This window comes from Puma concolor, chromosome A3, assembly GCF_028749965.1.
Source record: "Puma concolor isolate L17-30 chromosome A3, mPumCon1.1.hap2, whole genome shotgun sequence".
Classification (NCBI taxonomy): domain Eukaryota; kingdom Metazoa; phylum Chordata; class Mammalia; order Carnivora; family Felidae; genus Puma; species Puma concolor.
Window position 1 is genome coordinate 67482368 of NC_141669.1, and position 25236 is coordinate 67507603.

A 25236-nucleotide genomic window follows, 5' to 3' on the forward strand; every position below is an offset into this window, starting at 1 on the left:
CAATCCGAGCTCACAAAGCAGCCACTGATCAATGATGACAAAGGGCCTCTGTGAAGCCAGTGGAGCGAGGTAAGGGAAGTGCCAGGCTGTTTAGTCGTGTATTTCTCCATGGAGGGGAGAACTGTCCTGATTTGTCAAGCTCATCATGCTTCAGGCAGACGTGAAATGGGCAGTGACTGATTACATACAGCATCTCTTAAAAACTGGGGGCAGGTTTTTCTCGCTAAATATAGCATAAAAGGTTAGAAGAAAAATTGGGATTACCTAGAGATGGTGGTTTCTTCCAATTCAGGGAACTCTATCAAATCTTTGCAATATTTTTACACTTCGTCACTTGTGAGCATGAACTTTGTTTCACTGTAAATCCGCTGACAAAGAAGGCCTTGCATGTAAAATAGGTGGGATGGCTACAATAACACAGACTTTTCAGTTCTTTTTGCCTTGGGTTATTAGATTTAAACCAAACAGACATTTAATTCCTAACAGACAGATGGTACGAAGATAAAATTATTTAACCAAGAGCAGTCTCATGGCCAGATTCTACATGGGTCACACCATTCCCCACAAAGATGAGATCACCCTTCGGTGCTAACCAAATGAAGGTAAATGTGGTTGTTGACCAAAAAGGGATTTGTAGAGCATTTTGAGAACAGATTAACTCATGTATATATTAAGAGAAGCAGGCTAAGTAAATTCATTCGTTCATCTACTCATTCAAAAAATATTTGTTTACTATGTGCTATGAGCAAGGCACTGTGTTAGGCACGTGGTGAGAACCATGACAGGCACAGTGCTGACCCTTAAGGAACTAAGACACCCATACACATAGTTTACAATCCAGCAGAACTTTAAATATCTTGATACAAGGATCAAAATATTAAGAATCCAAGGATTTGGGGCTAAAACAATGAAACAAAAATAAAATTTCCTTTATGTTTCTTTATAAACCCGTAATGTATGGTTTTCTTTATAGGATCTTCTTTTTGCTTAAGTTCATAAATCTATACAAGTGGATTCAGAAGGGATATGATAAAGTAGGAGAAGATAGATTTTAGGCCCTTCCCCGTTCAGCCCTAAACACAATTTAGGAAAAGGTCTGTAAACCCCGAGTGCTGGAGTGCAGTCTTGAGGTCATTTGGTGGTGGAATCCATCAGTTCAGAGATGAGGAAACCAACATTTATAAAAGGCTCAGAATCTGCTTCTAATTGTGGATTGGTAAAACCTTCTTGGTTTCCTAAGGAACATATGGCATAAGATTGAAAGTTAAAAATGTATCAGAGGAACTAAAATATTAATGTAGAAGCATTCACAGATTCCTTCGTTATAATTCTCTGCTAAGAATAATTCTGGCAATGCCATCCCAGCGTCTCCTCATACTGGGTGGCTGAGATGGATGGAGGGTGACATTATTTTGTGCATCAGGGAGGACTGGGAGAGGGATTCCGCTGAGAACCAAACATCCCCTCATACATGCTTGGGGGTACCCAAACCATCTCTTCATAGTGGGGGGGGGGGTACTGAGATGGGGAGGAGAGGATCGCCCTTCAGGATCCTGGTTTGCCTATAGGTCCACAAGTGGGGGTGACTGAAAGATACTGAGATGCTGACAGCTGAGGTTAGTCAAATGGGGGTGAGTAGTGCAGGGGCCCCCTGGTGCCTGGGGACAAGTCCCTGTGGGGGGGGACTACTGGAGGCACCACTCATCCACCCACGTGGAAGGAGGAAGCTCACAGCACATATGAATGAGGACGGGAGGTGCCTGGTCCCCTGGATCTCTTCTAATCACCTATGTCACACACTCCCTGCTAGAAAGAGGGGACAGTTACCCTCAAAGCTGCAGGTACTAGGAGTAAGGGCCTCTCCATTTTACGCCGTTGTTTGGAATTGCCTAAAGGCAGGAGCCAGATGGTGACTAACCTGAGAGCTGGAAGGATAGCCAGGGGTGCCAAATGCCTCAGAGGCAGAAATTTCCAAGCTGGATTATGGGTATACAAGCAAGATGCCAACAAAATCTCAGATTCTGATACCTAACCAGTGGGTATCAGTGACTAGAAATGAACCTAAATCTTGTTAAATTGTTAAGGAGTTTATTCACTCAATCAACAATCATTTACTGAACTCTAGCACTGTTATCAAATTTGGAGAAAAGGCAGTGTATCAGAAATTTTGCTTTCACGGAGTTGACATCCTAGCTGCAGGAGAGGAGCTTTATGCCCCAAATCTGGCAAACAACAAAGGCTTGTTTCCCAACTCTTAAGGCCTCCAACCAATAGGAGGAGAATAATAAAGTGAAACCCAAAAAGGTCATCCCCCACAAAGCCAATCTCGACTTGGCAAAAAAGAACAAGGACAAACAAAGATCTTGGCAAGTACAACACGTAGACCAGAAGGATGACCAAGGACCCTATCTCACTCTGGGCTGGAGATAACCTCACACAACCTGAAACCAGAGCATGCTGAGGCAAGATTCTGGTAAAGCCAAAGTCAGTTTCCTTGATCTCATGTAAACACGTTGCAGTGTGTGAGAATTGTTTTATAGTGGTTATACCTCCCGAGCTTGCAGGCATTGATTCAGACTATCCTCAACATTTGGGTATGTGTTTAGGGTGGAGAGAGAATATAAAGAGGTATAAAATAAAACCTCAGGAGAACATTAAGGGAAGCCTCTTCTACTTGGAAAAAAATCCTCATAAGCATGGCTGTCTGTCTCACTGGGGCACTCTGGGGACTTGGGAAGCCTTAACACTGGCTTAGGAAATGCTGTTAGTTCCTGCCTTATGTAACCATGCCTAAAGCTTTCCAGTACTTCAAAATTAAAGAAACTGTACATCTCTAACTTTTGTATTGTCATCTTCCCATCATTGGCATGACTGTCCTATTGTGATGACCAAGCAGATTCCTGTCAGAAGTGGGATTAATGCCAAGGACTCTCTCATGCCCTTGTCACAATGTAGCCAGCCACTTTCTAGATAAACATGACATCTACTGAGATTTTAGATATAAAAGGAAACCCCAAGGGAGTGGAGTGTTGCTTTGACTTTCACTGAGCCAACTCTTTCTGTAAAAGTTAGAGACTCCAGAATCAAAAAACAAGAGGAATTCAAAGATGCCAAAGGTTTCAAATGTTTGAGGTAATGGAAGTAATGACAGAGTTGATAAAAAACTGTTACCAATTAACATTTACTTAAAAAAATTTTTTTTTAACATTTATTTATTTTTTTGAGACAGAGACAGAGACAGAGCATGAACGGGGGAGGAGCAGAGAGAGAGGGAGACACAGAATTGGAAGCAGGCTCCAGGCTCTCAGCCATCAGCCCAGAGCCCGACACGGGGCTCGAACTCACGGACCGCGAGATCGCGAGATTGTGACCTGAGCTGAAGTCGGACGCTCAACCGACTGAGCCACCCAGGCGCCCCAACATTTACTTTTAAAAATGGCCAAAGTGGAGAATAATTTCAAATTAAAAATTGTAACTGAAAATTTCTACTGAAAAATATGTGAATTATCCCAATGAAGGCAAGCCCAGAATGAGGTGGCTTTACTAGTGAAATCTACCGAGCATTTAAAGAAGAATTAACACAAATTCTCTAACTCTTCCAAAAAAACCAAAGAGGAAGGACCATTCCCAAACTCTTTTTACAAGGCCAGTATTATCTGGATACCAAAACCAGAAAAGGACACCACTAGAAAAGAAAAATAACAGGTCATTATCTCTGATGAATACAGATGCCAAAATTATCAATAAAATACCAGCAAACTGAATTTAGCAGCACACTGAAAAGATCATTCACCATGAGCAAGTGAGATTTATTATGGGGATGCAAGGATGGTTCAAAATATGCAAATCGTCAGTGTGATATATCACAACAGGATGAAAGAAGAGAATCATATGATCATCTCAATAGATGCAGAAAAGGCATTTGACAAAATTCAATATCCAATCATGATAATAACTCTTAACAAACTAGGCACAGAAGGAACAAATCTGAACATGATAAAGGTCATACAGAACAAGCTCACAGCTAACATTATATTCAATGGTGAAATGTTGAAAGCTTTTCCTCTGAGTTCAGGATGAAGACAAGGATGCCCATTTTCACCACTGCTGTTCAACACAGTGCTGAGAGTCCTAGCCACAAACAATTAGCTAAATAAATAAATGTATGTATGTATGTATGTATGTATGAGAATTGGAAAGGAAGAAGTAAAATTGTTTTTATTTGCAGATGACGTGATTTTATATATAGAAAATACTAAAGACTCCACCAAAAACCTGTTAGAGCCAATCAATGAATTCACTAAAGTTGCAGGATACAAAATTAACATACAAAATATCAGTGGCATTTCTATGTGATAACAACAAATTTTCTGAAAAAGACATAAAGAAATTAATTTTTTTTTAACGTTTATTTATTTTTGAGATAGAGAGAGAGACAGAGCATGAATGGGGGAGGGTCAGAGAGAGGGAGACACAGAATCCGAAACAGGCTCCAGGCTCTGAGCTGTCAGCACAGAGCCCGACGTGGGGCTCGAACTCACAGACCGCGAGATCATGACCTGAGCCGAAGTCGGCCGCCCAACCGACTGAGCCACCCAGGCGCCCCAAACCTGCGTGCTAAATTGATCCCATTTACACTAGCATCAAAACAATGAAATACTTCAGGAATTAATTTAACTAACAAGGCGAAAATCTCTATGTTGTAAAGTCTAGGACCTTGATGAAAGAAGTTGAAGAAGATACACATAAATGGGAAGGTATCCCATGTTCACAGATTGGAAGTATATTGTTAAAACGTCAATACCATCAAAATCCATCTATAGATTCAATGCAACAATCCCTATTTAAGATTCCAATGGCATTTTTCCAATGGTCAGAGGTAGAAAAAAACCCTCCTAAAATTTATATGGAACCACAAAAGAGCCCTAGTAGCCAAAGAAATCCTGAGAAAAAAAAGAACAAAGCAGGAGGCATCACACTTCCTTATTTCAGGCTATCCTGTAAAGCTACAGTCATTAAAGCAGAATGGTACCAGTTTAAAAAGATAAACAGACCAATGGAACTGAATCAAGAGCCCAGAAATAAACCCAACCATACGTAGTCAACCTAACATTTGACAAAGGAGCTAAGAATATTCAATGAAGAAAAGACAGTCTCTTCAATAAATAGTTCTGGGATCATTGGATATTCATATGTAAAAGAATGAAACTGGACCCATATCTTATACCACTCTCTAAAATTAACTCAAATGTATTGAAGACTGAAAAGGGAGATATGACACCTTGAAACTCCTAGAAGAAAACAGAACAACAATGTTCCTTGACATGGGTCTTGGTGATGAGTTTTTGGATAGAACACAAGCACAACAAACTAAAAAATAAACAAGTGGGACTACATCAAATTGAAAAGCTAATGCACAGCAAAACAAACCATCAAAAAATGAAAAGACAACCTACGGAATGGGAAAAAATAATTGCAAACCATGTATCTGATAAGGGGTTAATATACAAAATATATTTTAAAAAACTCATACAGCCCAGTGGCAAAAAACAAAAACCTTAAAAAAAAATGGGCTAAAGACCTAAAGAGACATATCTCCAGAAAAGATATATGAAAGGTCAACAGGTATGTGAAAAGATGGTGGACATCACTAGCATGAGGGAAATGCAAATTAAAACTGCCATGAGATGTCATCTCACACCTGTTAGGCCATCATCAGGAAGACAAGAGATAAATACTGGCATGGAAGGGGAGCAAGGAGAATCCTCGTGCACTGTTGTGGGGAATGCAAACTGGTGCAGCCCTATGGAAAACAGTAGGGAGGTTCCTCAAAAAAAATTAAAAATAGAACTACAATATGATTGAGCAGTTCTATATCTGGGAATTATATCCAAAGGAGCCACAACCCCTAACTCAAAAAGATATGTGCACCCCCACATACGCAGCAGCATTATCTACAATAGCCAAGACACAGAAACAACCTAAGTGTCCCTCAAGGGATAAAGATAAAGAAAATGTGGTATAACCACACAATATTATTCAGCCATTAAAAACCGAGGGAATCCTGGCATTTGCTAGGTGCTGTCACTTTTACATGGAATCTAAAACAAACCAAACCCACAGAAAAAGAGACAAACTTTTGGTTACTAAAGGTAGAGGGGGAGATGAAGGGAACCTGGAAGAAGGTGATCAAAAGTATAAACTTGCAGTTATAAGTAAGTCCTAGGGATATCACGTGGAGCATGTGGAACTATATAGTGAATACCTCTGTATGAAAATGGGAAAGAGAAGAAATCCTAAGAGTTCTCATCACAAGGAGTAGGTTTTTCTCCTCCCTTTTCTTCTTTCTTTCATTTTTGCTGTATTTCTATGAGAGGATGGAGGCTAGCTGAACCTACTGTGGTAATCATTTCAAAATATATGTAAATCGGCCATTGTGCTGCAGGTCTTAAATTTATACAGTAATGTCAATTATTTCTTAATAAAACTGGAGGAAAAAAACAAAACAAAAAAGAGGTATGTTGATATTTACCCAATACTGGATGACAGGGAAATGAAAAAATATATATGTATATATGTGTGTACTAAATATTTCCCTTGACAGCAGCTGGACCTTGTAATTTGATATTATTTAGAAACATCCCACTAAAGGTGATATTCAACTTTAAAAACAGTTTTTAAATTATATTCCATACCCCTTCTCTGGAAAACAAATAGTATTTAATTAAGACACAAAGCTTGCTTGATATAAGTATGAAAGCACTGTTTCTTGAAACTTCTTTTTACAACATGATTGTGTGCTTGTTACCTAGTCCCAGGTAAAACAGCTCAACATCTAGACTAAATACGTTTAATAAAATGATGACCACAACTAGAAATGTCCCAATTTCTAGTTATCCATAATTCCTAAGTAAGCTACACTAAACTGGTGCTAAGACAATATAATATCAGTATTAAAAGTGAACTTTTCTACCTCAGACATCTATTTATTTATTTACTTATTTGCTTATTTATTTAGCAGTCACTGCAGAGCCCAATACGGTGCTTGATCTTGCAAACTGTGAAATCATGACCCGAGCTGTAATCAAGAGTTGGACGCTTAACTGACTGAGGCACCCAGGCGTCCCTGGACATTTTTTTAAAGGGAGAGATGATTTTCCCAGTATGAGACAGGCAGGAAAGGGGAGAGCAAGCCTAGGGCTCTGCTGTGGAAGGGAAAACATGGTTTAGGTCGGTTTGGGATTCAGATTTGTGGCCATAACTTATGCAGCTTCTGAGGTGAGAGGTCAGGGGGAAGGTTTCGAACCTCTCCTTCTTTAAGGAAAAGGTGGAAAACATAATGTTATAAAGATAGAACCTGGAAGGGTTAATCCCACATTCTTCTCTTTACCCCTGGACAAGCAGCCAAAAGCTGCAAGCCTCAGCACTTATTACTGGAGAACCTTGAAAACATACAGACTGCTGACTGAGGTGCAGTGAGAAAGCAACCCCTGAGCTAATGATCACATCCACTTAGAAAAACATAAGTTGGTGAATATTTATATGCCAGTTTCCATTAAAATAGTTCAATTGGTGTTTATTTTGTCTCTTTCATCACAGAGTTAGGTTTTTGTCTGAATGCATGTTATAGCTAAATATATCAAATAAAAATCTCCATTATTTCTGTTCCCTATTCAGATGGTTAATCTAAGCAGTTGGGGGAGGAGGAGATGCGCTAAGTGTATCAAACAGTACATATTTAAAAATAAATTATGGGGGCGCCTGGGTGGCGCAGTCGGTTAAGCGTCCGACTTCAGCCAGGTCACGATCTCGCGGTCTGTGAGTTCGAGCCCCGCGTCAGGCTCTGGGCTGATGGCTCAGAGCCTGGAGCCTGTTTCCGATTCTGTGCCTCCCTCTCTCTCTGCCCCTCCCCCGTTGATGCTCTGTCTCTCTCTGTCCCAAAAATAAATAAACGTTGAAAAAAAATTAAAAATAAATTATGAACCATGGCCCAACCAGGTGAAACTTGGAAGACCAGTGGCTGGTCACTTCATCCGGATTTTACTAACAGACCACATGTCACATGGAGACATTATTAGATCCTATCTATACGTCATGAAAAAGATGCTTTTGTGATCCACCGCCGTGGTGATCACACATCCAAAATTGGGTTGTACGATAATTTGACCCTTACAAAAAATGGGTATTTGCACTAGACATGTGCACAGTTGTAAGTTTCTAATTTGCTTTTTCCCTTAATGTGAAAATAAAGACCTCTGGACATAGGCCAAAGATGTTTACACATTATTTTTGAAGATATGTGAGAATACAAAAATGTAATGTTAATATAAAATACCAGTTTAAAAAAGTTACCATTCTCAGTGTACTTCATGTTTTCTATAAGTTAATTCTTCTGGCACCCCTAGACAGTGGTGTAAAACTATGGGTCATCAAAACTGATCCATTTAAATTGGGTAGAGTTTTAAATGTCTCTAATGATTCTTGATATCGATTTGGTTATATCTAGTCCTATCTTTAATTGATAGTATATATTCAAAGGCATTTATAAATGATAGGAATTACTGTTCAATGTTAAAATGGCAAGAGGTTCTTTTCTGTGATAATAATATCAGTTTCCATTTAAAAAAAAAAAGTAAGGAGCATGAGCTGGATATTTTCCATGCACCCCTCCATGTCTACTCTCCACCCTTCTCTCCTCCTGCGCTGTGCCCTCCACAGCTGGCCTTCAGGGACGACATCAATAGACTCTTTTGCCCTTACCTTCAACCTTCCCCTTCAGATCTCAGCTCCTGTAAGTAGTCTGCTCCTACAGCTAATGTTCCCCACATTTGGCAACAGCTTCCCCCCTGGCCCCTTCAGACCCAAGGGTGGTGATGGCTTCCAGCCATTGCTATTTCTGAGGTGCTACCCCATCCCTATTGTCTCTTAATCCTGCCCACACCTTTGTTACTAGTCCTTTCATTAAACTCTCCCCACATTACTTTCTTTTCAGAGTGGTTTATCTCCTGCTGGGGCCACAACCAACAGAGGGCTTGGGTCAAACCTAAAAGACTTAGGTTATACCTCTCACTGTCCACTAACTCTAAGAAATTCTAAGATACTAGCTGCCCTGCATTTTTACATTCTTTGAAGCTAGAGAGCTAGAACCAAGAATCAAAACCAGAAAAGGTAAAGAAGCTTTCTCATCTTTTAGACAACATGCTATCCAATATAATCTTTAGAAATACAGTATATGAGGAAAAGATAGCATGACAAAGCTCCTATTAAAACAAGGCAAAAAGAGAGTCTCTCTCTCTCTCTCAAAAATAAAAATAAACATTAAAAAATTTGTTAAAATTTTTTTTAATGTTTATTTTTATTTTTGAGAGAGACAGAGGGCAAATGGGGGAGGGACAGAGAGAGAAGGAGACACAGAAAAAGAAGCAGGCTCCAGTTTCTGAGCTGTCAGCACAGAGCCCAACACAGGGCTCGAACCCACAAACTGCAAGATCATGAACCAGGTTGAAGTCAGAAGCTTAACCGACTGAGCCACCTGGGTGCCCCAACATTAAAAAAATTTTTAAATAACATAAATAAAATAAAATAGAATAGAATAGAATAGAATAGAATAGAATAGAATAAAATAAAATAAAATAAAATAAAATATCAGTATACCTGATGACCTTTAAAAAAGTGTTTTCTTTTTCTGTTTTAGGTCTGCAATAATTTAAGCAACTTCCAGTAGTTATGGGGAACTAATGTGCCCTCACAGAAACCAGATTCCCTGCTGGGACAGGAAAATCAACGATAATCATGGGACCTCTTGTCAAAAAACAAGGACGATTTCAGAAGTACATGATAGTGTTTGTGGAAAGGCCACATACACCAACCCAAAGAAAGGTCTGCTAAAGACCACACAGTCACAATTTAAACATTAAACAATGACAACAATAACAGACCATCAGAATCAGTTGAACCTAAAAAGGTTATACTATTACTTCAAGGTTATACAAATAATAAGTATGCTTTTAAAAGGGAATACATACCAACAGTGAACAATTAGCTGGTGCTCAGTTTATCATCAAAAAAATGAGGAAAGAATGAAAAATAATTGATTTTTAAAAAGAAAACAGTTATTTTCTTTAATTGATATGATAATTAATTATGAAGTTTAACTACTTGATACTTTAAGAACTCAAGTAGTTACCAGTCTGAGATGTCAAAAGTATTTTTCTTGCTAAGGTGTGCTATGAAATGCCAAATCTTAGGCCAGAAGGTAAATGGTAAAAATGGAATTAGATGGACCTGAAGCTTGGGCCATCTGGGAGATGTCTCTAAAAACTGGCCATCCCCTCCCTGTCTGACTGTGTGCACCGGTCATAGTCATCTGGGGAGTGCCAAGCACAGAGAAAGAGTTTTTGCAAGAGTCGGGGTGGGTAGGGAGGGAATTCAGGGGAGGGTGGGAGGATTCAATTCTCCCATGGGAATGACTAAGGAGTTTCTGGCCTGGGAGAATTCTTACCCCACAGGGGCATCATTTACATTCCAGGAGGTATTTGAGAGGCTTGGGGAAGCTGGTTCTCTTAGAGGACATTGTGTCACTTCCTACTTTATGTTTTCACTTGGTGTATCTTTTGTCATCACCAACACAAGCTTTACATCCTCCGATTGCTGACATCTTCCAACATTTGTATTGCTGTCGAGCTGTGCAAGAACACGCGCATGGCAAGGGCAGGAGTCTGTGACCATCTCAGCCAGCAAAGGATTATATGGACATGGACCAGTGACTACTACATATTGTGTCTCACTCTCTCTCTTTCCAAATGGCAATTAAACAAACCAACAAACTATCCTCATTCTGTCCTCTCTTCACCACCGTCTATTTGGTATGTGATGGTGGTCAACACTATCATTAGTCACAGGACTATGAAGAGCTTTATCCCAACCTGGATGAGAAGACTTCACAACTCCCTAAGATTCTGGACGTGAGGCTGGATACAGTAACTGACCAAGACTCTTTGTGGAGGGGCTAACTGCATTTTCAATCATTCATGTAGATAGTTTAAACTGGAACTTTTTTTAAAGTTTATTTTTATTTGTTTTGATAGAGTACACGTACTCCAGGAGACAGGCAGAGAAAGAGGGAGAGAGAGAGAATCTCAAGCAGGCTCTGCACTGTTAACACAGAGCCCTGTGAGGGGCTTGATCCTACAAACTGTGAGATTATGACCTGAGCTGAAATCAAGAATCCAAACTCTTAACGGACTGAACCACTCAGGCACCCCTAAATTAGAGCATTTCAAGAGTGTGCATATGAAAAAAAAAGGGTGGAGCGGAGTAGACGTGCGTTCTTTTGGGTCTATCCAGAAATCAAATTTTGTTAGCCACCTTGGACTTTTACTTCTGGTGGAGGTGATTACACCGCTAGTCTACAGGTGGCATGTGACTAATTACGAACAGTCAATAAAAGGCTCATATTTTATAGGTCACCGGTGACTGCTTCAAGGGTGGTCACGTGACCCACCAGAGCCAGTAGCACATCATAAAACATTTGTGAGGACTTATCAGATGCAGTTCTTTTGAGCCACAGACACTTGTAAGGTCCAGGCACTGCAGTCGTTTTGCTGCCTGAATTGCAAAAACCTAGAGGAAGCAGAACTGAAATATGGAGAGAGAACAGAGAGAATAGCAAGATGAGTTTCTATATCAAGTGACACCTAAAGTTACTCTATCCATGGATTTCAGGTGTCTCAGCCAATAGGTTCCTTTTGCTGAGGCCAGTTTGTGTTGGGAGCTCCCTGAAACTAAAAGTCCTACCTTATAAATTAAAAAAAAAAATGACATATAAACTTGGTGTGTCCTTGGTAAAGTGGTGAAAGAAACTTCTTAATTTTATAGGCAACTCTAGTACTGATGCTGAGGAAATTTCAGGGATGTGTCACCTGATGAGTTCAGAAGAAGTCTTTTTTACTGAAGTAAGAACCCAGTGTTTGGGTACTATCCCTTGTGCTGTGACAGTGGTAGGCATTTTATATGCTAAATTGCTCTAAAAAACTACGTTTCCCCCCTCCTGTTTTTCCTTTTCTGAAAAAGAACTGGCATTTCAAGTACTTATTAAGTAATAATTTAAGTTTGCGGATGGACGCGACAGCTGTAATATTGAGAAAACATGGCCAAGTAGGAATGAGGTCAAAAGTTGAAAGCTGTGTCAGGGTAGAGGTGGGAACTTGAGAGACATGAGAGGTTTGGAAAGGTTGCTCTAGACCAGAATTGGAAACAGCAGGGGAAGAAGGAAAGCACTATGGGGCAGGCCTGAGTGTCCAGATAAGGCCTAAAGCATTGGTTCCCCGCACTGGAAAAGATTCCACGGCTTTCCTCAGCCACATGCCACACATGGGCAGCTGACCAGCAGGATTACCCAAGGGTTCAGCCAAGTTGGGCACTGGCTAGCCAAGTGTGGCTAGGGGAAAGAGGCAAGGGTGCTAGAGCAAAGTTGAAGTGGGTGACCAGGGTACACACCCACAAGGGATTACATACTTGGTAGGCAAAACTCAGTATTCTTTTGAGAGCAATTACGCACTTCTCTCCACTTTCCCACTTCTCAGAAGAATTGAACTAAAGATCTTACGACTTCTGAAAAATAACAACTCGTGTGTGTAGACATTGTATAAAGAAGCACAATCCAAAGCCTCACAGCTATTTTAAAACCAAATAACTGAGTCTAATTAGAAACAATTTAGGACTATCTGAAATGTTAGGAATTAGAAACGCATTTGCTTAAAAAATAACTGATGCATAATGTACAGCTGTCTGCAAGGCACTATTTTCAATGTGATGGATCCTGTGCTCATCGCATGGTTCTAAAGAGGAAAAGGATTTAAACCGGGAGTAGAACTTTCTGGAACACTGGTAAGAGGCAAAGTAAGTCCGTGCATTGAGTGGTTGTTCCAAGCTCACTTCTCTTGCAATCCTCAAGTGTTTGTCTCCTGTTAGTCTTACTGGGACTCGTCTTGGCCCAGGTGTTTAGAAAAGGCACACAGGTATACGTAGGTATCGTCAGGTACACACAGGAGGGAACAATGAAGGACAGGTCAAGAAAAGCCTCTGTCTCTCCACGCAGGAGGGCGTCAAGTAGTCAAAGGTTAGAGTGTCAGGGTTGACAGTCCTGAATACTGTCAGGGAAAAGCTAGGTGCTGCCTGACCCCATACTCCTGTGGTCTGAAGGACCCCAGCATTTCTGTCCCTGCCTCTCTCTTCGGCCTGGGATGCTGGAATCCACAGAGCCCATTTCTTTTCCCAGGTGAGGACTCAGGTGAGGTGTCTTCCCAGCTTATTGCCAAGAGCCCTTCCTACCCCACCTTCCTTCTCTCATCCTGCTTTCTCACAAAGTCTCTGAACACCCACCTTGTCTGTACCCCCTTCGCTCTTCTGCAGTTCAGATGCTGTCTACCATCCTATCTCTGAGGTTCAAGTTCCCCTAAAATTACTGAGGAGGACTGGTGGAGACTGACGATTCTTGGTTCTGATTAGGATTTGTCTCCATGGAGGCTGTGGATTCAGACACCAATTGCTGCTCCTTCCCCGCTCACCCCTTCCTGCTGTGGTCGAGCTTTGCTCCCAGCATGCTGTGCAGCTGGCACCCTGCTCTCTGGTTACAGCCCACTCTAGGAACTGAAGCTATCACGGCCTTTAAGTTATCAAGGATGTTGCTTTCTGTAAAGAAGGCTTGATTATTCCTCCAGACCCTATATTTATCTCAAAAAATGTTTTGTTCGCTACATGTTTTCTTCACTACACCCTGTTGTGAATTATTTTTTAAAATGCCAACAGAGTACTGAAAGGCCTACCCTTGTATCTCTTAATACCATGCAGCATTTAGTTTTCTTTTGTATATATAAGAAAGTCAATCCTGTGGATGCTAATGTATGTACAGCAAGTTCCCCAACTGATGTGATGAGGTCGCTTCAGAATTCTGGAGTTTAAGACTGAAAATTCTTAGGGTCCTCTGTACCTTCACCTCTCATAACTTTTCCTAAGCTGAACAGGTTTGAGGTCTTTACAGACCTACCCAAAGAGACATCACAACACAGAAAGGTTAAGATGACCCTCAGTTTAGGTCAGAAACCAGCTGCAGTGTTTGGAATTGTGAATTTGCTTAGATAGATAGATAGATAGATAGATTTATTTGCATTTTAAACAACTTTTATTGAGATATAATTTACATGCCATGAAAACCACCCACTATAAGTATATAATTCAGTTTTGATTTTTTTTAGTATGTAAAAGGTTGTACAATCATGACTATAATTTTAGAATATTTCCATCACCCCAAAAAGAAACTTGGTACCCATTAGCTGTCACTCCCCATCAATGCCCTCTGGCAGCCAGGGACTTTGCTTAGATTTCTAAATCTTAGTGGCTGGCCTAAGTCTCAGCATGACAAAGCACTGGCTTGTACAAATCAGCCAGAAACAACCTTGGAATAATAGCCAAGTCAACTCATTTCATAATGTTATGTGACATTGGAGACACTGGGTAATTTTTTTTGAAAAGAATGTTTAATTTAGGGCAAATGTTTTTAAGAGTTCATTATTTAAGGGGGAGGCTTATTTAGGCACTAGCACGCATATGGTTTTTTTTTCTTTACTCTTAAAATTAGGTCCTTTAAAATTATTTCATCTTTGTGACCACTAAAAAACTATGTTGCAAGCAAGATAAACTGTAATTTATAGACTACTGCAAAAAAAAAAATTTCAGTAATTTTTTTTCATCAAAAGAGAATTCTGAACCTTCATAGTGACATCTAACAAAGATGCTAGGGATGAGTTAGGGAATTTTGCATCAGAGTCCCTCTTTTTGCCTGTAGCACACCCACTTTTTATCTAGCTGATTTATTGTTTACTTATGTACTTTTGAAAGCGAGCGAGCGAGCGAGAGAGAGAGAGATGAGTGGGGAAGGGGCAGAGAGAGAGAGAGGGAGACACAGAATCTGAAGCAGGCTCCAGGCTCTGAGCAGTCAGCACAGAGCCCGATGCGAAGACGGAACTCAACCACGAGATCCTGACCTGAGCCAAAGTCAGATGCATAACTGACTAAGCCACCCAGGTGCCCCTATCAAGCTTATTTTAACATGTGGCACTGAACTGAGCCAAGAGGAAGAAATATTTTACTTCTTTATATTTATATTCCTACATACTAGTAAAAAGTGATAAATTTTTGAAATAATTACTATTAGGAAGAAAGCCATGCTGAATGCAAAAAAACAAAACAAAACAAAAAAAACACAACAAAACAAAACAACAACAAAAAACAACCTGAATCTCATTTCTTATAGTGGATCCAGGGTACCTGTGAACAACCAATCCATGGCAAAACATCTTTGGGATCCATGAAATTCTCTTCAGATGTGAGAGTTTTTACTGAGTATTTATCCTTTCTAGTATGAATATGGTAAATTAAATAACTGTAGAAAAGATGAGCTTTTTTTCCAAAAAAAGCCTAAATATTTGGCTATTTCTCTTATTGATACTTACAATAACATATCAAAAAGGCCTAAAATAACATCTGAAACCTTCTTTCTGTATAAGAATCCCAAGGCAGCCAAATCAAATTGGTTAGGTCTGGAGTCACCAAACCCACCTGAACAAATTGGGGCAGGTGAAAACACAGTATGAGATGGTACCACCAAGTGACCCCGTGTAACGCACAGACTGGTTCGAACAGAGGGTTATTTCTCAGGACCCACAGACATTCCTTCTGGACCTTAGAAGCCCACCCTCCCTCGCTGATCAGCACGTCTCCTGTTGGCCATCACATTTCAGACAGTGCATAGGCTACCCTGACATCCTCTCTGGGCAAGGATAAGCCTGGTCCAATCAAACCTCATGTCTATTCAAGTCATATTCCACAACCAACTTCTGCAAAGTGTAACCCACCCTTTGCCACATATCGAGGGCCACGGATGATTTTCAGTGGCTTAACTCTGTATGCAGGTTAACACTCTGCGCATAGACACAAAAGACTAGCTTAAGTAACAACTCTGAGGGCAAAGAAAATGAACTCTTGTTGAAATCAGGTATAATAAATGCAAACCTGGTGACACCATACCTTTCTTCCACTGAAACTTCTTTCAGCTGCTGGTGAGGTTTGGTTCCTTCCATCTCCCTGATGCTCACAGCATAGATCTTGGTGGTGTAATCAATGGCCTTCTCTCTGGCAACGTCACTGTCATAGCCTCAAACAACGGAAAGAGATGGGCATGGGGTTGGTCGGCAGTGGCACGGGGTTGGGGGGTGGGGTGGGATGTGTGGAAGGGGCAGCTGGCACATGGGGCTCACTCACCTCCGTCCTCTTCAGCATCGGTGTCCGACTCCTCGCTGTCCACCAGCTTGCTCTCCTGGGTCCCCACAAACTCCCTCGTCCAGATCATCAAGGCTGTGTCGGCTCCACCAACTGTGAGCAGCACAGAGTCGTTGTGCAGCCACCTCACATTGGTGACGTGTGCGCTGTGCCCCACATACTTCTTGAACCTTGCATGCTGGCCCTGTAAAGCCCAGGAACTGGTGACTACCCCAACCAGTCTCATGACTCCTGTCTCCAGACTATTTCATCCATATTATTTTCCAGAGCGGCTTCTAGTGGATACCAACTAAGCAGTTCATCCAAGCAGCAATTTTCCTCCTGTTCTTTAGAGGGTAAGCTCCATGAGGGCAGGAACTAGGTCTCTCTCTCTCTCTCTCTCTTTTTTTTTTTTTTTTTTTTTTTTTTTTATAAAACATTACCTGGCTTATCATGGGTCCTCAGTAGGTGGTTTGTGAGGAAACAAATGAAATGTTAGATTGCAGAACCTATTTCTGGGAACCTAACGAAATAGAAGCAGCTTGATTCTGTTTCTCTCAAATATGAAACGTACATTCTCCATAGGTCTCCTGTGTAAACTCCTGATGGTGAGTCTGGCTGACATTTGACATCACAAGTGTCTTCCCAGTAATCCCCACAGCCCCACAGTTGTACCACAGCCCAGGCTAAGAAAGAAGAGCAAGGGACTTCTTCTAATTCTGGGGCCTCAAGTAAGATTTCAAACAAACACAACAGTTGCTGCCACAGATGTTTGAAACAAATTTGGACACTGGAAACACAAATAATTGGTTTTAAAACAAAGTGAGTTACTTTTCTTTTTAAAAATGTTTTGATGTTTATTTTTGAGAGAGGGAGAAAGAGAGAGAGCAAGCGGATACGCAAGCAAGGGAGAGGCAGAGAGAGAAGGAAGGAGACACAGAATCCAAGCAGGCTCTAGGCTGAGCTGTCAGCACAGAGCCTGATGTGGGGCTTGAACTCACAGACCAAGAGATCATGACCTGAGCTGATGTCAGACGCTTAACTGACTGAGCCATCCAGGTGCCCTAGTAAGCTTCTTTTCAACAAACCAAATAAAAGGTCCGGTTTATTAGTAATTATGGAAAGCTCTTCAGCACTGCACACAGGGCCATACAACATTCATTCCAGGTGGGGAAGGATGAGGTGGAATAGCAGTTGGCTGCTCACACTGTGCAATCCTGACAAGTGGTGGGAAGCCGAAGCTGCCACCAGAAACCAGCTTCCATTTCTGGCTCATGAGCCATAGCCTGGCAAAAACAGCTCCAGCGAGAGCCATTTAAAGAGGGAGTTTTTTTTTTTTCCATCCTCTCAGCGACTCTTGGAGAATACCTTAAGCAATGTGGGTAGCCACATGTTCTTTCTGAGGTTGTGAGAGGGCCATCAGTGTCCCCGCTGAAAACTTGACTCAATAACGGAAGAGACTTCCAGAGGGTTTTGGACTGGCATGCTAGGGAACCCGAAACCAGCACAGATACATGGCAGGAGACAGGTGCAGCAGAGTGCATGGCTTTGAAATTCTCTTACTCAAGATCTCTCTGTATTTAGCAGACATCTACCTGACAGCAAAGTGGAAATGCCCACTCTGTCGCAGAGTAGTGAGTGTAGAAAGGTTAGGGAAGCAAATAGGCAGGCCATATTTTCAGGAAGCCCTCCAGAGCCACTAGTTTGCTAGAAAATAGGCAGAGCAAAATAAGGATTTCCAAGGGAAACCACTATGTGACTATATGAGATCCAGAAGGCATGGAAACAAAGAGGACAGTCATAGTGGCTGCAGCCATGTGTCCTGCTGGTCTTCCAGCTGGAAGCAGGAACCTACCCATTATATCTACTACAAACACAAGCCGGTTTCTTGAGGAGGAAAAAGTTAAAGAGCCTGAAAAATGCCTCTCCATGCCCTGACCTTTTTAAAGCATTACAGGATTTCTAGACAGGGTGGAAGAAGAAATCCAAAAACAAAAGTTCAGAGAAAAATTATCCTAAGTTGATCATAATCAGGTTGTGAAGGAAAAGAAAGGAACAGAGGAGAAAGAGGAAAAAATTCTGAGTCACTGAAGCTATTTAACAAAGCTGGGATTCTTGCAGCAGAGGGGGATTCAAGATTCTCAGAATAGGAACAAGATAACTGCTGGGTAGAACAATAAAGGGAATTTGCAGTTACTAGAAGTTTCTAGGAAACCAGCTGCTCCCCCACGAGGAAGAGGCCAGCAGGGATGTTTGGTGGCTCCCTTAGGACCTGTGGAAGGAGTCTCGTGAAGACGTGACACAGATGGTCAGATGAGCTGTCCTTCTGGGTCATCATGTCAAACCACGCATTTCTGTAACACTCATAGAGATTCACTACCACAACTTTCCTCTTCCACTGAGTCATGAAAGAACAGAGAATGTCTCCACAAGGCTGGGTGTTAACTGCTGTTAGGTGAGAAATTCCTGAGAGTTTGATGGAAACCTATGTATCCTCTCCCACATTCACAACGTTTTACATAGTTTCTCTGTCTGTAACATTTAACAGAGAGAAGGTTCCTCTCTGAAGAACCATTCTCCAGAGTCTTTGACTTTCTGGGGAGGAGACTTGAGAACTTGAGGGTGGGTTTTAGAAATGTTAATGACATGGTGGCATTTTAACCGCTCTGGTATAGTGGAGAGACACAGCTTTGCAAGGGAAGGGAGGCTATGGGAGTAATGGGCCAGGTGTCCAAGGATGGAACTGGGTCTTGTGATACATGATTTAAGGTACTAGAAAAATGGGCAGGCTCTGGGAAGGAGAGTCTGTTTTATGGAGGCTGGCAATAATGTGATTATCAAGGGACTAATGACCTCATTGAGAATATTTTAAACTGAAAAGAACACATTTTTGTCATTGAGAGAATACTGCCTGGAAGAGAGACAGAGTAACTCCTAGCAAAGGAGAACAGGGAAAAGGGTCAAGAAGAAGACATGACATTAGAGTCTAACAAATGCAACCTGAATTTTGGGCAAAGAGATTGCTGTGTGGTGTTGAGATCTCATAAGTATAATTAAGACTTGATGACATAGAACTCAATGTTAGAACACTACAGTGGGATGGTGTCTTAAAGTGGTTAAGTCTGTCCTAACAAAATATCACATTCTGGGAGGCTTAAACAACAGAAACTCGTTTCTCACAGTTCTGGGAAGAGGCTGGAAAGTATAAGACCAATTTGGTTCCTGGTGAGAGCTCTCTTCCTGGCCTCATACCATGCATGAGCACATAGAAAGTGTGCTTATAGCTTTTCCTCAGTGCGCATGGAGACAGAATATGAGCTTTTTGGTGTCTCTGCTTCTTCTTCTTCTTTTTTAAATGTTTATTTAGTTTTGAGAGAAAGAGAGACAGAGTACAAGCGAGGGGGTGGGGGGGGGGGTGGGGGGCAGAGAGAGAGAGAGGGAGACACAGAATCTGAAGAGGCTCCAGGCTCTGTCAGCACAGAACCTGATGCAGGGCTTGAACTCACAAACCGTGAGATCATGACCTGAGCCAAAGTCGGATGCTCAACTGACTGAGCCATCCAGGCGCCCCTCTTTGGTGTCTCTTCTTGGAAGGACACTAATTCTATCAGATCAGAGTCCCACCCTGTGACCTCATTTAACTTTAATTATTTCCATAAATGCCCTCTCTACATATACAGTCACATTGGATGATAGGGCTTCGATACATGAATTTTGGTGGGGAAACATTCAGTCTATAACAGACGGTGAGCTCCGTCCAACAGATTCAAAGCATTGGAGGAGGAGGACTACAAAGCTAGAACTATTCATCAGCCTGGGTCCACGTATTTGGGAGCAAAAGTGTGCCAGAAAAATCAGGTTAAGAAGAGGAAGAGAAGTGACACTGTCAAAGTTGTTTACATTGACCAGTGGTTTTCAAATGCTTTTAAATTATGAAACTCTTTCTTGCATCAAATCTTACATAGAACTCAAGAATAATAAGAAACAATCCAACTTATTATAGTGGACAAAGGATTTGTACGAACACTTCACAAATGCCCAGTAAGGAAACAAAGAAGTGCTTAGCGTCATTAGTCATCAGGGAAACATAAATTGCAAACACAGTGAGATCCCTGGGACAGCTAAATTTTGCAAGTATGACAATACTGAATGTTGGCACCTGGAACTCTCTTACATTCATTATGAGAATATAAAATGATACAACCACTTTGGAAAGAGGTCTGGCAGTTTCTTAAAAAGTTAAACATGCATTTTCCCCTATGACCCAGAAATTGCACTCTTATGTATTTACATAAGGAGAAAACATGTCCACAAGATTTGTCCAAAAAATGTTGATAGCAGCTTTCTTACAACGAAACACTGGAAAAGCATATGCCCTTTGACAGCCATGAGGGTACACAAACTCTGTTCTATCCATACAATGGACTTCCGCTCAGCTATAAAAAGGAACAGACTATTAGGAGGAATCTCAGAAACATTATCTGCGTGAAAGAAGCCAGACACAAAACAGTACCTACTTGATCATTTATATGAAGTTCTAGAACAGGTAAAACTTATCTATTGTGGAAAACAATGGAATAGTCTTTTCATGTGAGAATGATGGGGGGTGGGGGGACTGACCCAGAAGTTAGCATGAGGAAAGTTCTTGGGGTGATGATAGTGATCTATATCTTGAATCTGTATCTTGACAGGTGTTTGGATTATGTAGGTGTATGTGTTTGTCAACGTTCATCAAAAGGAACCTTAAAAAAACCTGTGTAATTCAACTATATATGAATTTTACTTAAAAATCACCATAAGCACATTGCGCTAATGGTGCAGAGCCTCCTTAGGATTCTTTCTCCCTCTCTCTCTGCCCCTCCCCTGCTCTCTCTCTCAAAATAAATAAACTTAGGGGCGCCTGGGTGGCGCAGTCGGTTAAGCGTCCGACTTCAGCCAGGTCACGATCTCGCGGTCCGTGAGTTCGAGCCCCGCGTCGGGCTCTGGGCTGATGGCTCAGAGCCTGGAGCCTGTTTCCGATTCTGTGTCTCCCTCTCTCTCTGCCCCTCCCCCGTTCATGCTCTGTCTCTCTCTGTCCCAAAAATAAATAAAAGTTGAAAAAAAAAAAAAATTATAAAAAAAAATAAATAAACTTAAACTAAAAACACCATAATCAAATGTTGAACTATAGGTAATGACAGGCATGCTGAAACATTTAGGGGTAAGTATCCTTATATCAACAATTTACTTTGTTTAAAAAAATTTTTTTTTTAATTTTAATGTTTATTTTAGAGAGAGACAGAGACAGAGTGCCAGCTGGGGAGGGGCAGAGAGAGAAGGAGTCACAGAACGGGAAGCAGGCTCCAGGCTCTGAGCTGTCAGCACAGGGCCTGATGCGGGACTCAAACTTATGAACTGCAACATCAAGACCTGAGTTGAAGTCGGCCACTTAACCAACTGAGCCGCCCAGGTGCCCCTAAAAAACATTTTTTTAAAAATGTTTATTTATTTGAGAGACAGAGACAGAGTGTGAGTGACGGAGGGGCAGGGGGAGGGGGACACTGAGTCCAAAGCAGTCTCCAGGCTCTGAGCTGTCAGTACAGAGCTCGATGTGGGGTTTTAACTGGTCAACTTGAGATCATGACCTGAATCAAAGTTGAACGCTTAACCAACTGAGCCACCCAGGCACCCCTACAATTTACTTTGAATTATGTATAGAATCAGGGCACCTGGGTGGCTCAGTTAAGCTTCCGACTTCAGCTCAGGTCATGATCTCGTGGTTTGTGGGTTCGAGCCCCATATTGGGCTCTGTGCTGACAGCTCAGAGCCTGAAGCCTGCTTCAGATTCTGTGTCTCCCTCTCCTTATGCCCCTCCCCTGCTTGTGGTCTGTCTCCCTTTCTCAAAAATAAATAAACATTAAAAAAAAATTTTAAGTTTGAATATGTATAGAATCTATGAATTCTATATAGAACTCCAGGAGTTCACTGTATCATTTTTTGCCTTATTTGTATGCTTGAAAATTTTCATAACAAAATGTTGGGGAAAAAATCTTATACGGAAACTCAATGTATAAAATATAAAACGCAGAGTGGCTCTGGGGTAGTAGGGGTGGGGTCCCAGAGCCCCTTCAGTTGGCCCCTACTTTGTTTGTTGAGGTTGTCCTTGAGGAGCCTCCTTGGAACTCTGGGAGTTGGAGGAACACAGCTTGAAATTTCTGCTATAGACAGCCTACCTGGGAAGGCTGGGGATGCAGATGATGAATTCCCAGTACCAACAACAAATGTAGCTCAGGAGCACGATGGAGTTGTACCATGGGGATTTTAGCTACTTAAAGATCTGCCACAACCCATCTACTAAAGCCAGGGTATCACTAACTTTTTGACTTGTCCTGTGAGCAATCTCTTTCCAAAAAATGTAAAAGTAGGAAGGAAAAGTGCTACAGAGAACTGAACTGCGACCACACAGGAAGGGGGTGCTGATAAGTGATGGTGAATTGATGGAAAGGACAATGAAGGGAACACTGGATATACTCAGAAGCGTATCTTAGAAAAACTACCAAAATCATACCCTGACAGGATGTTAACAAATGAAGAATTAAAGAGGAAGGCATTTAAGGAAACCAAAGTTGCTGCCGAGGGAACTGGTGTGTTCAACGTCTTCAGCGCACAAATGATGGAGGAGTGGATAACCAAGGATGAACGCAGAAGTCTTGCACAGAAAACTTTAATATAGTTTCAGGAATGCTAATGTCAAAAACTAAGATAACCGTAAAGGAATTCAAAGATACAGGGAGGACTAGAAAAAAAATAGGCAAAAGTTAGAACACATCTTAGATCACATGATTTCATACAAACGGAAAGGAGATTTACTTATCTCCTCTGTAAAGAGAATGCTCTTCAAACCAGAAAGGGCAAAAAAGAACTATGTGCTTGAGTGCAGGTTCTTTTAACATGACCACACAAGTAAAATCAGGAACAGCTGAGGAGTTTAGAAGCCAGGAGAGGTGGCCTCAAACACAAAAAGGTTCCTGTATCCAAAAGGGAAAACAAGCAGACTTTGGCAAATATTGATTCATGAGTTGATGCAATCCCTGGAAAATTCTAGGGTGAATTATTACACAAAAGGTCAATAAGCACTTGGAAAAGGAAGTAATGATCACTAGACAGCAACAAGGGTTCAGTGTGAAATACGTGTCTTTTACCGATTGGTTTATTAAAAGGGGAGATTTGCTTGCTTGCTTTCAGCAAGATATCTGCCAAATCATTAATGATGTGTTATCCGGAGTAGGATAGAAACATGAGCTCCAAGATAGCACAGTCGGGTAAATGTAAATGTCTGATCCTGACTGAAGAACTAGAACTCAATGTGTACATTAATAAACAGAATAACTGAATAGGGCTCCTGACGGTGATGTTTGGCTGTCCTGGTCTTTTTTTATTTCCCGTGATTTAAAACTTACACTTGTGAAATGAGAAGATGACATGATGCTAGAAGGGAAAGTAAACATTTTGAAAAGGTACTTAAAACGTGTTGACAGGTTAGAACAAGGAGTTGAAGTAAGATAAATCTTATTTGGTACAAATATAAAGTTCTGTGCTCAAATTTAGAATATCGATTGTGTAAGGACAAGATGAGGGATAAGCTGAACATTTCTTTGGAATGAAATCTAGGATTCAGTTGCATAGTGTGGCAGCCCAAAGAGTTGGTGCCATTTTAGTTTGATTTAACACAAATACAAAAACAAAACAAGAAGGTAAAATTCCCACTGACCCTGAACTCGTCAGATTACATCTGAGATGGTGAATTCCTTCTCAGAGGAGACAGTTTAGAATGCAATTGATAACATGGAGTGCGCCTAGAGGGAGGGGCAGCAGGAAACCATATCCTGTGGGAAATGGCTGAAGAACTGGACACGTTTAGGCCGGAGAAACTGAGATTTCAGGGAGTCAAGGACTATCTTGCTCCATATGAAGGCTGTTCAGCTGTATATAGAGCTAAACGTTTTAATAACTGAACTATTTAAAAATGAATTGGGCTGCTTTGTGAGGTAGTAAGACCTTCCTCTCTCCAAGGAAGTACCTATTGGAAGGCACTGGCCCAAGATGTTGTAAAGAAATTCTTCCTCTGCAGTTTGTGAGATGTTGGATTTGATGACCAATGAAGGCCTTTCAAGGAGGAATTCTATATCATGAGAATCTGACACCTAGTAGTCAACGGTGTCATAAAGGTTTTTAGATAGCATAAATAACAATGGTGATGTAGATAACATTACTGATTGCTTATATTTAAAAATCCACTTGGAGGGGCACCTTAACTGCCTCAGTAGGTTAAGCTTCTGACTCTTGGTTTCATCTTAGGTCACGATCTCATGGTTCGTGAGTTCGAACCCTGTGTTGGGCTCCATGCTGACAGCGCAGAGCCTGCTTGGGATTCTCTCTTTCTCTCTCTCTCTGCCCTCCCCCACTCACACACTCTCTCAAAATAAATAAACTTAAAAAAAGTCTTTAAAAAATAAAAATAAATATCCATTTAGATACTACGCATAGATTTTAGGTTATTAATGAGACTGAGCAAGTAAATATAATAAACATGCAGTATTACCTTGACAGGATATGAAAAAAGCTTAACAAAACCGAAATCATCTCCAGTGGCTAAGAGGGAACAGTCTTTGGTAAGACTGGCAGCATTTACATCAGTCACATCGCTGTGTGCAGGCCAGATTCCCTCACACGTAGGCCCCAGCACGCAGGTCCACGTGTCCCACTCTATTTTCTCAATCTTAAAAAGAAGGAAAGAAATCAATATATTTTTGCACAACCTAGAGATCTTTTTCTTTATTGTAGTTGACATGCAACGTTACATTAATTTCAGGTGTACGTCATGGTGATTCGACAAGTCTACGTGTTCATTAAGGTACGCTCAACAAAAGTGTAGCTACC

At 41.2% G+C, this 25236-nt stretch overlaps 1 protein-coding gene across 4 annotated transcripts in view; it reads right to left on the minus strand.

Annotated features, from left to right (window-relative positions):
• EML6 (EMAP like 6) overlaps positions 1 to 25236 on the minus strand; it is a 282419-nt gene that overhangs the window by 29825 nt on the left and 227358 nt on the right. For all 4 annotated transcript variants that reach the window (XR_015249223.1, XM_086701101.1, XM_025931862.2 and 1 more), the window contains exons 26-28: positions 24899 to 25075; positions 16321 to 16522; positions 16087 to 16213 (exon numbers count right to left, since the gene is read on the minus strand). Coding sequence is in view for 3 of the 4 variants with exons in the window: in XM_086701101.1 (XP_086557227.1) it covers positions 16087 to 16213; positions 16321 to 16522; positions 24899 to 25075 (506 nt within the window). In the remaining variant the exon portion in view is untranslated. The remainder of the gene's footprint in view (positions 1 to 16086; positions 16214 to 16320; positions 16523 to 24898; positions 25076 to 25236) is intronic.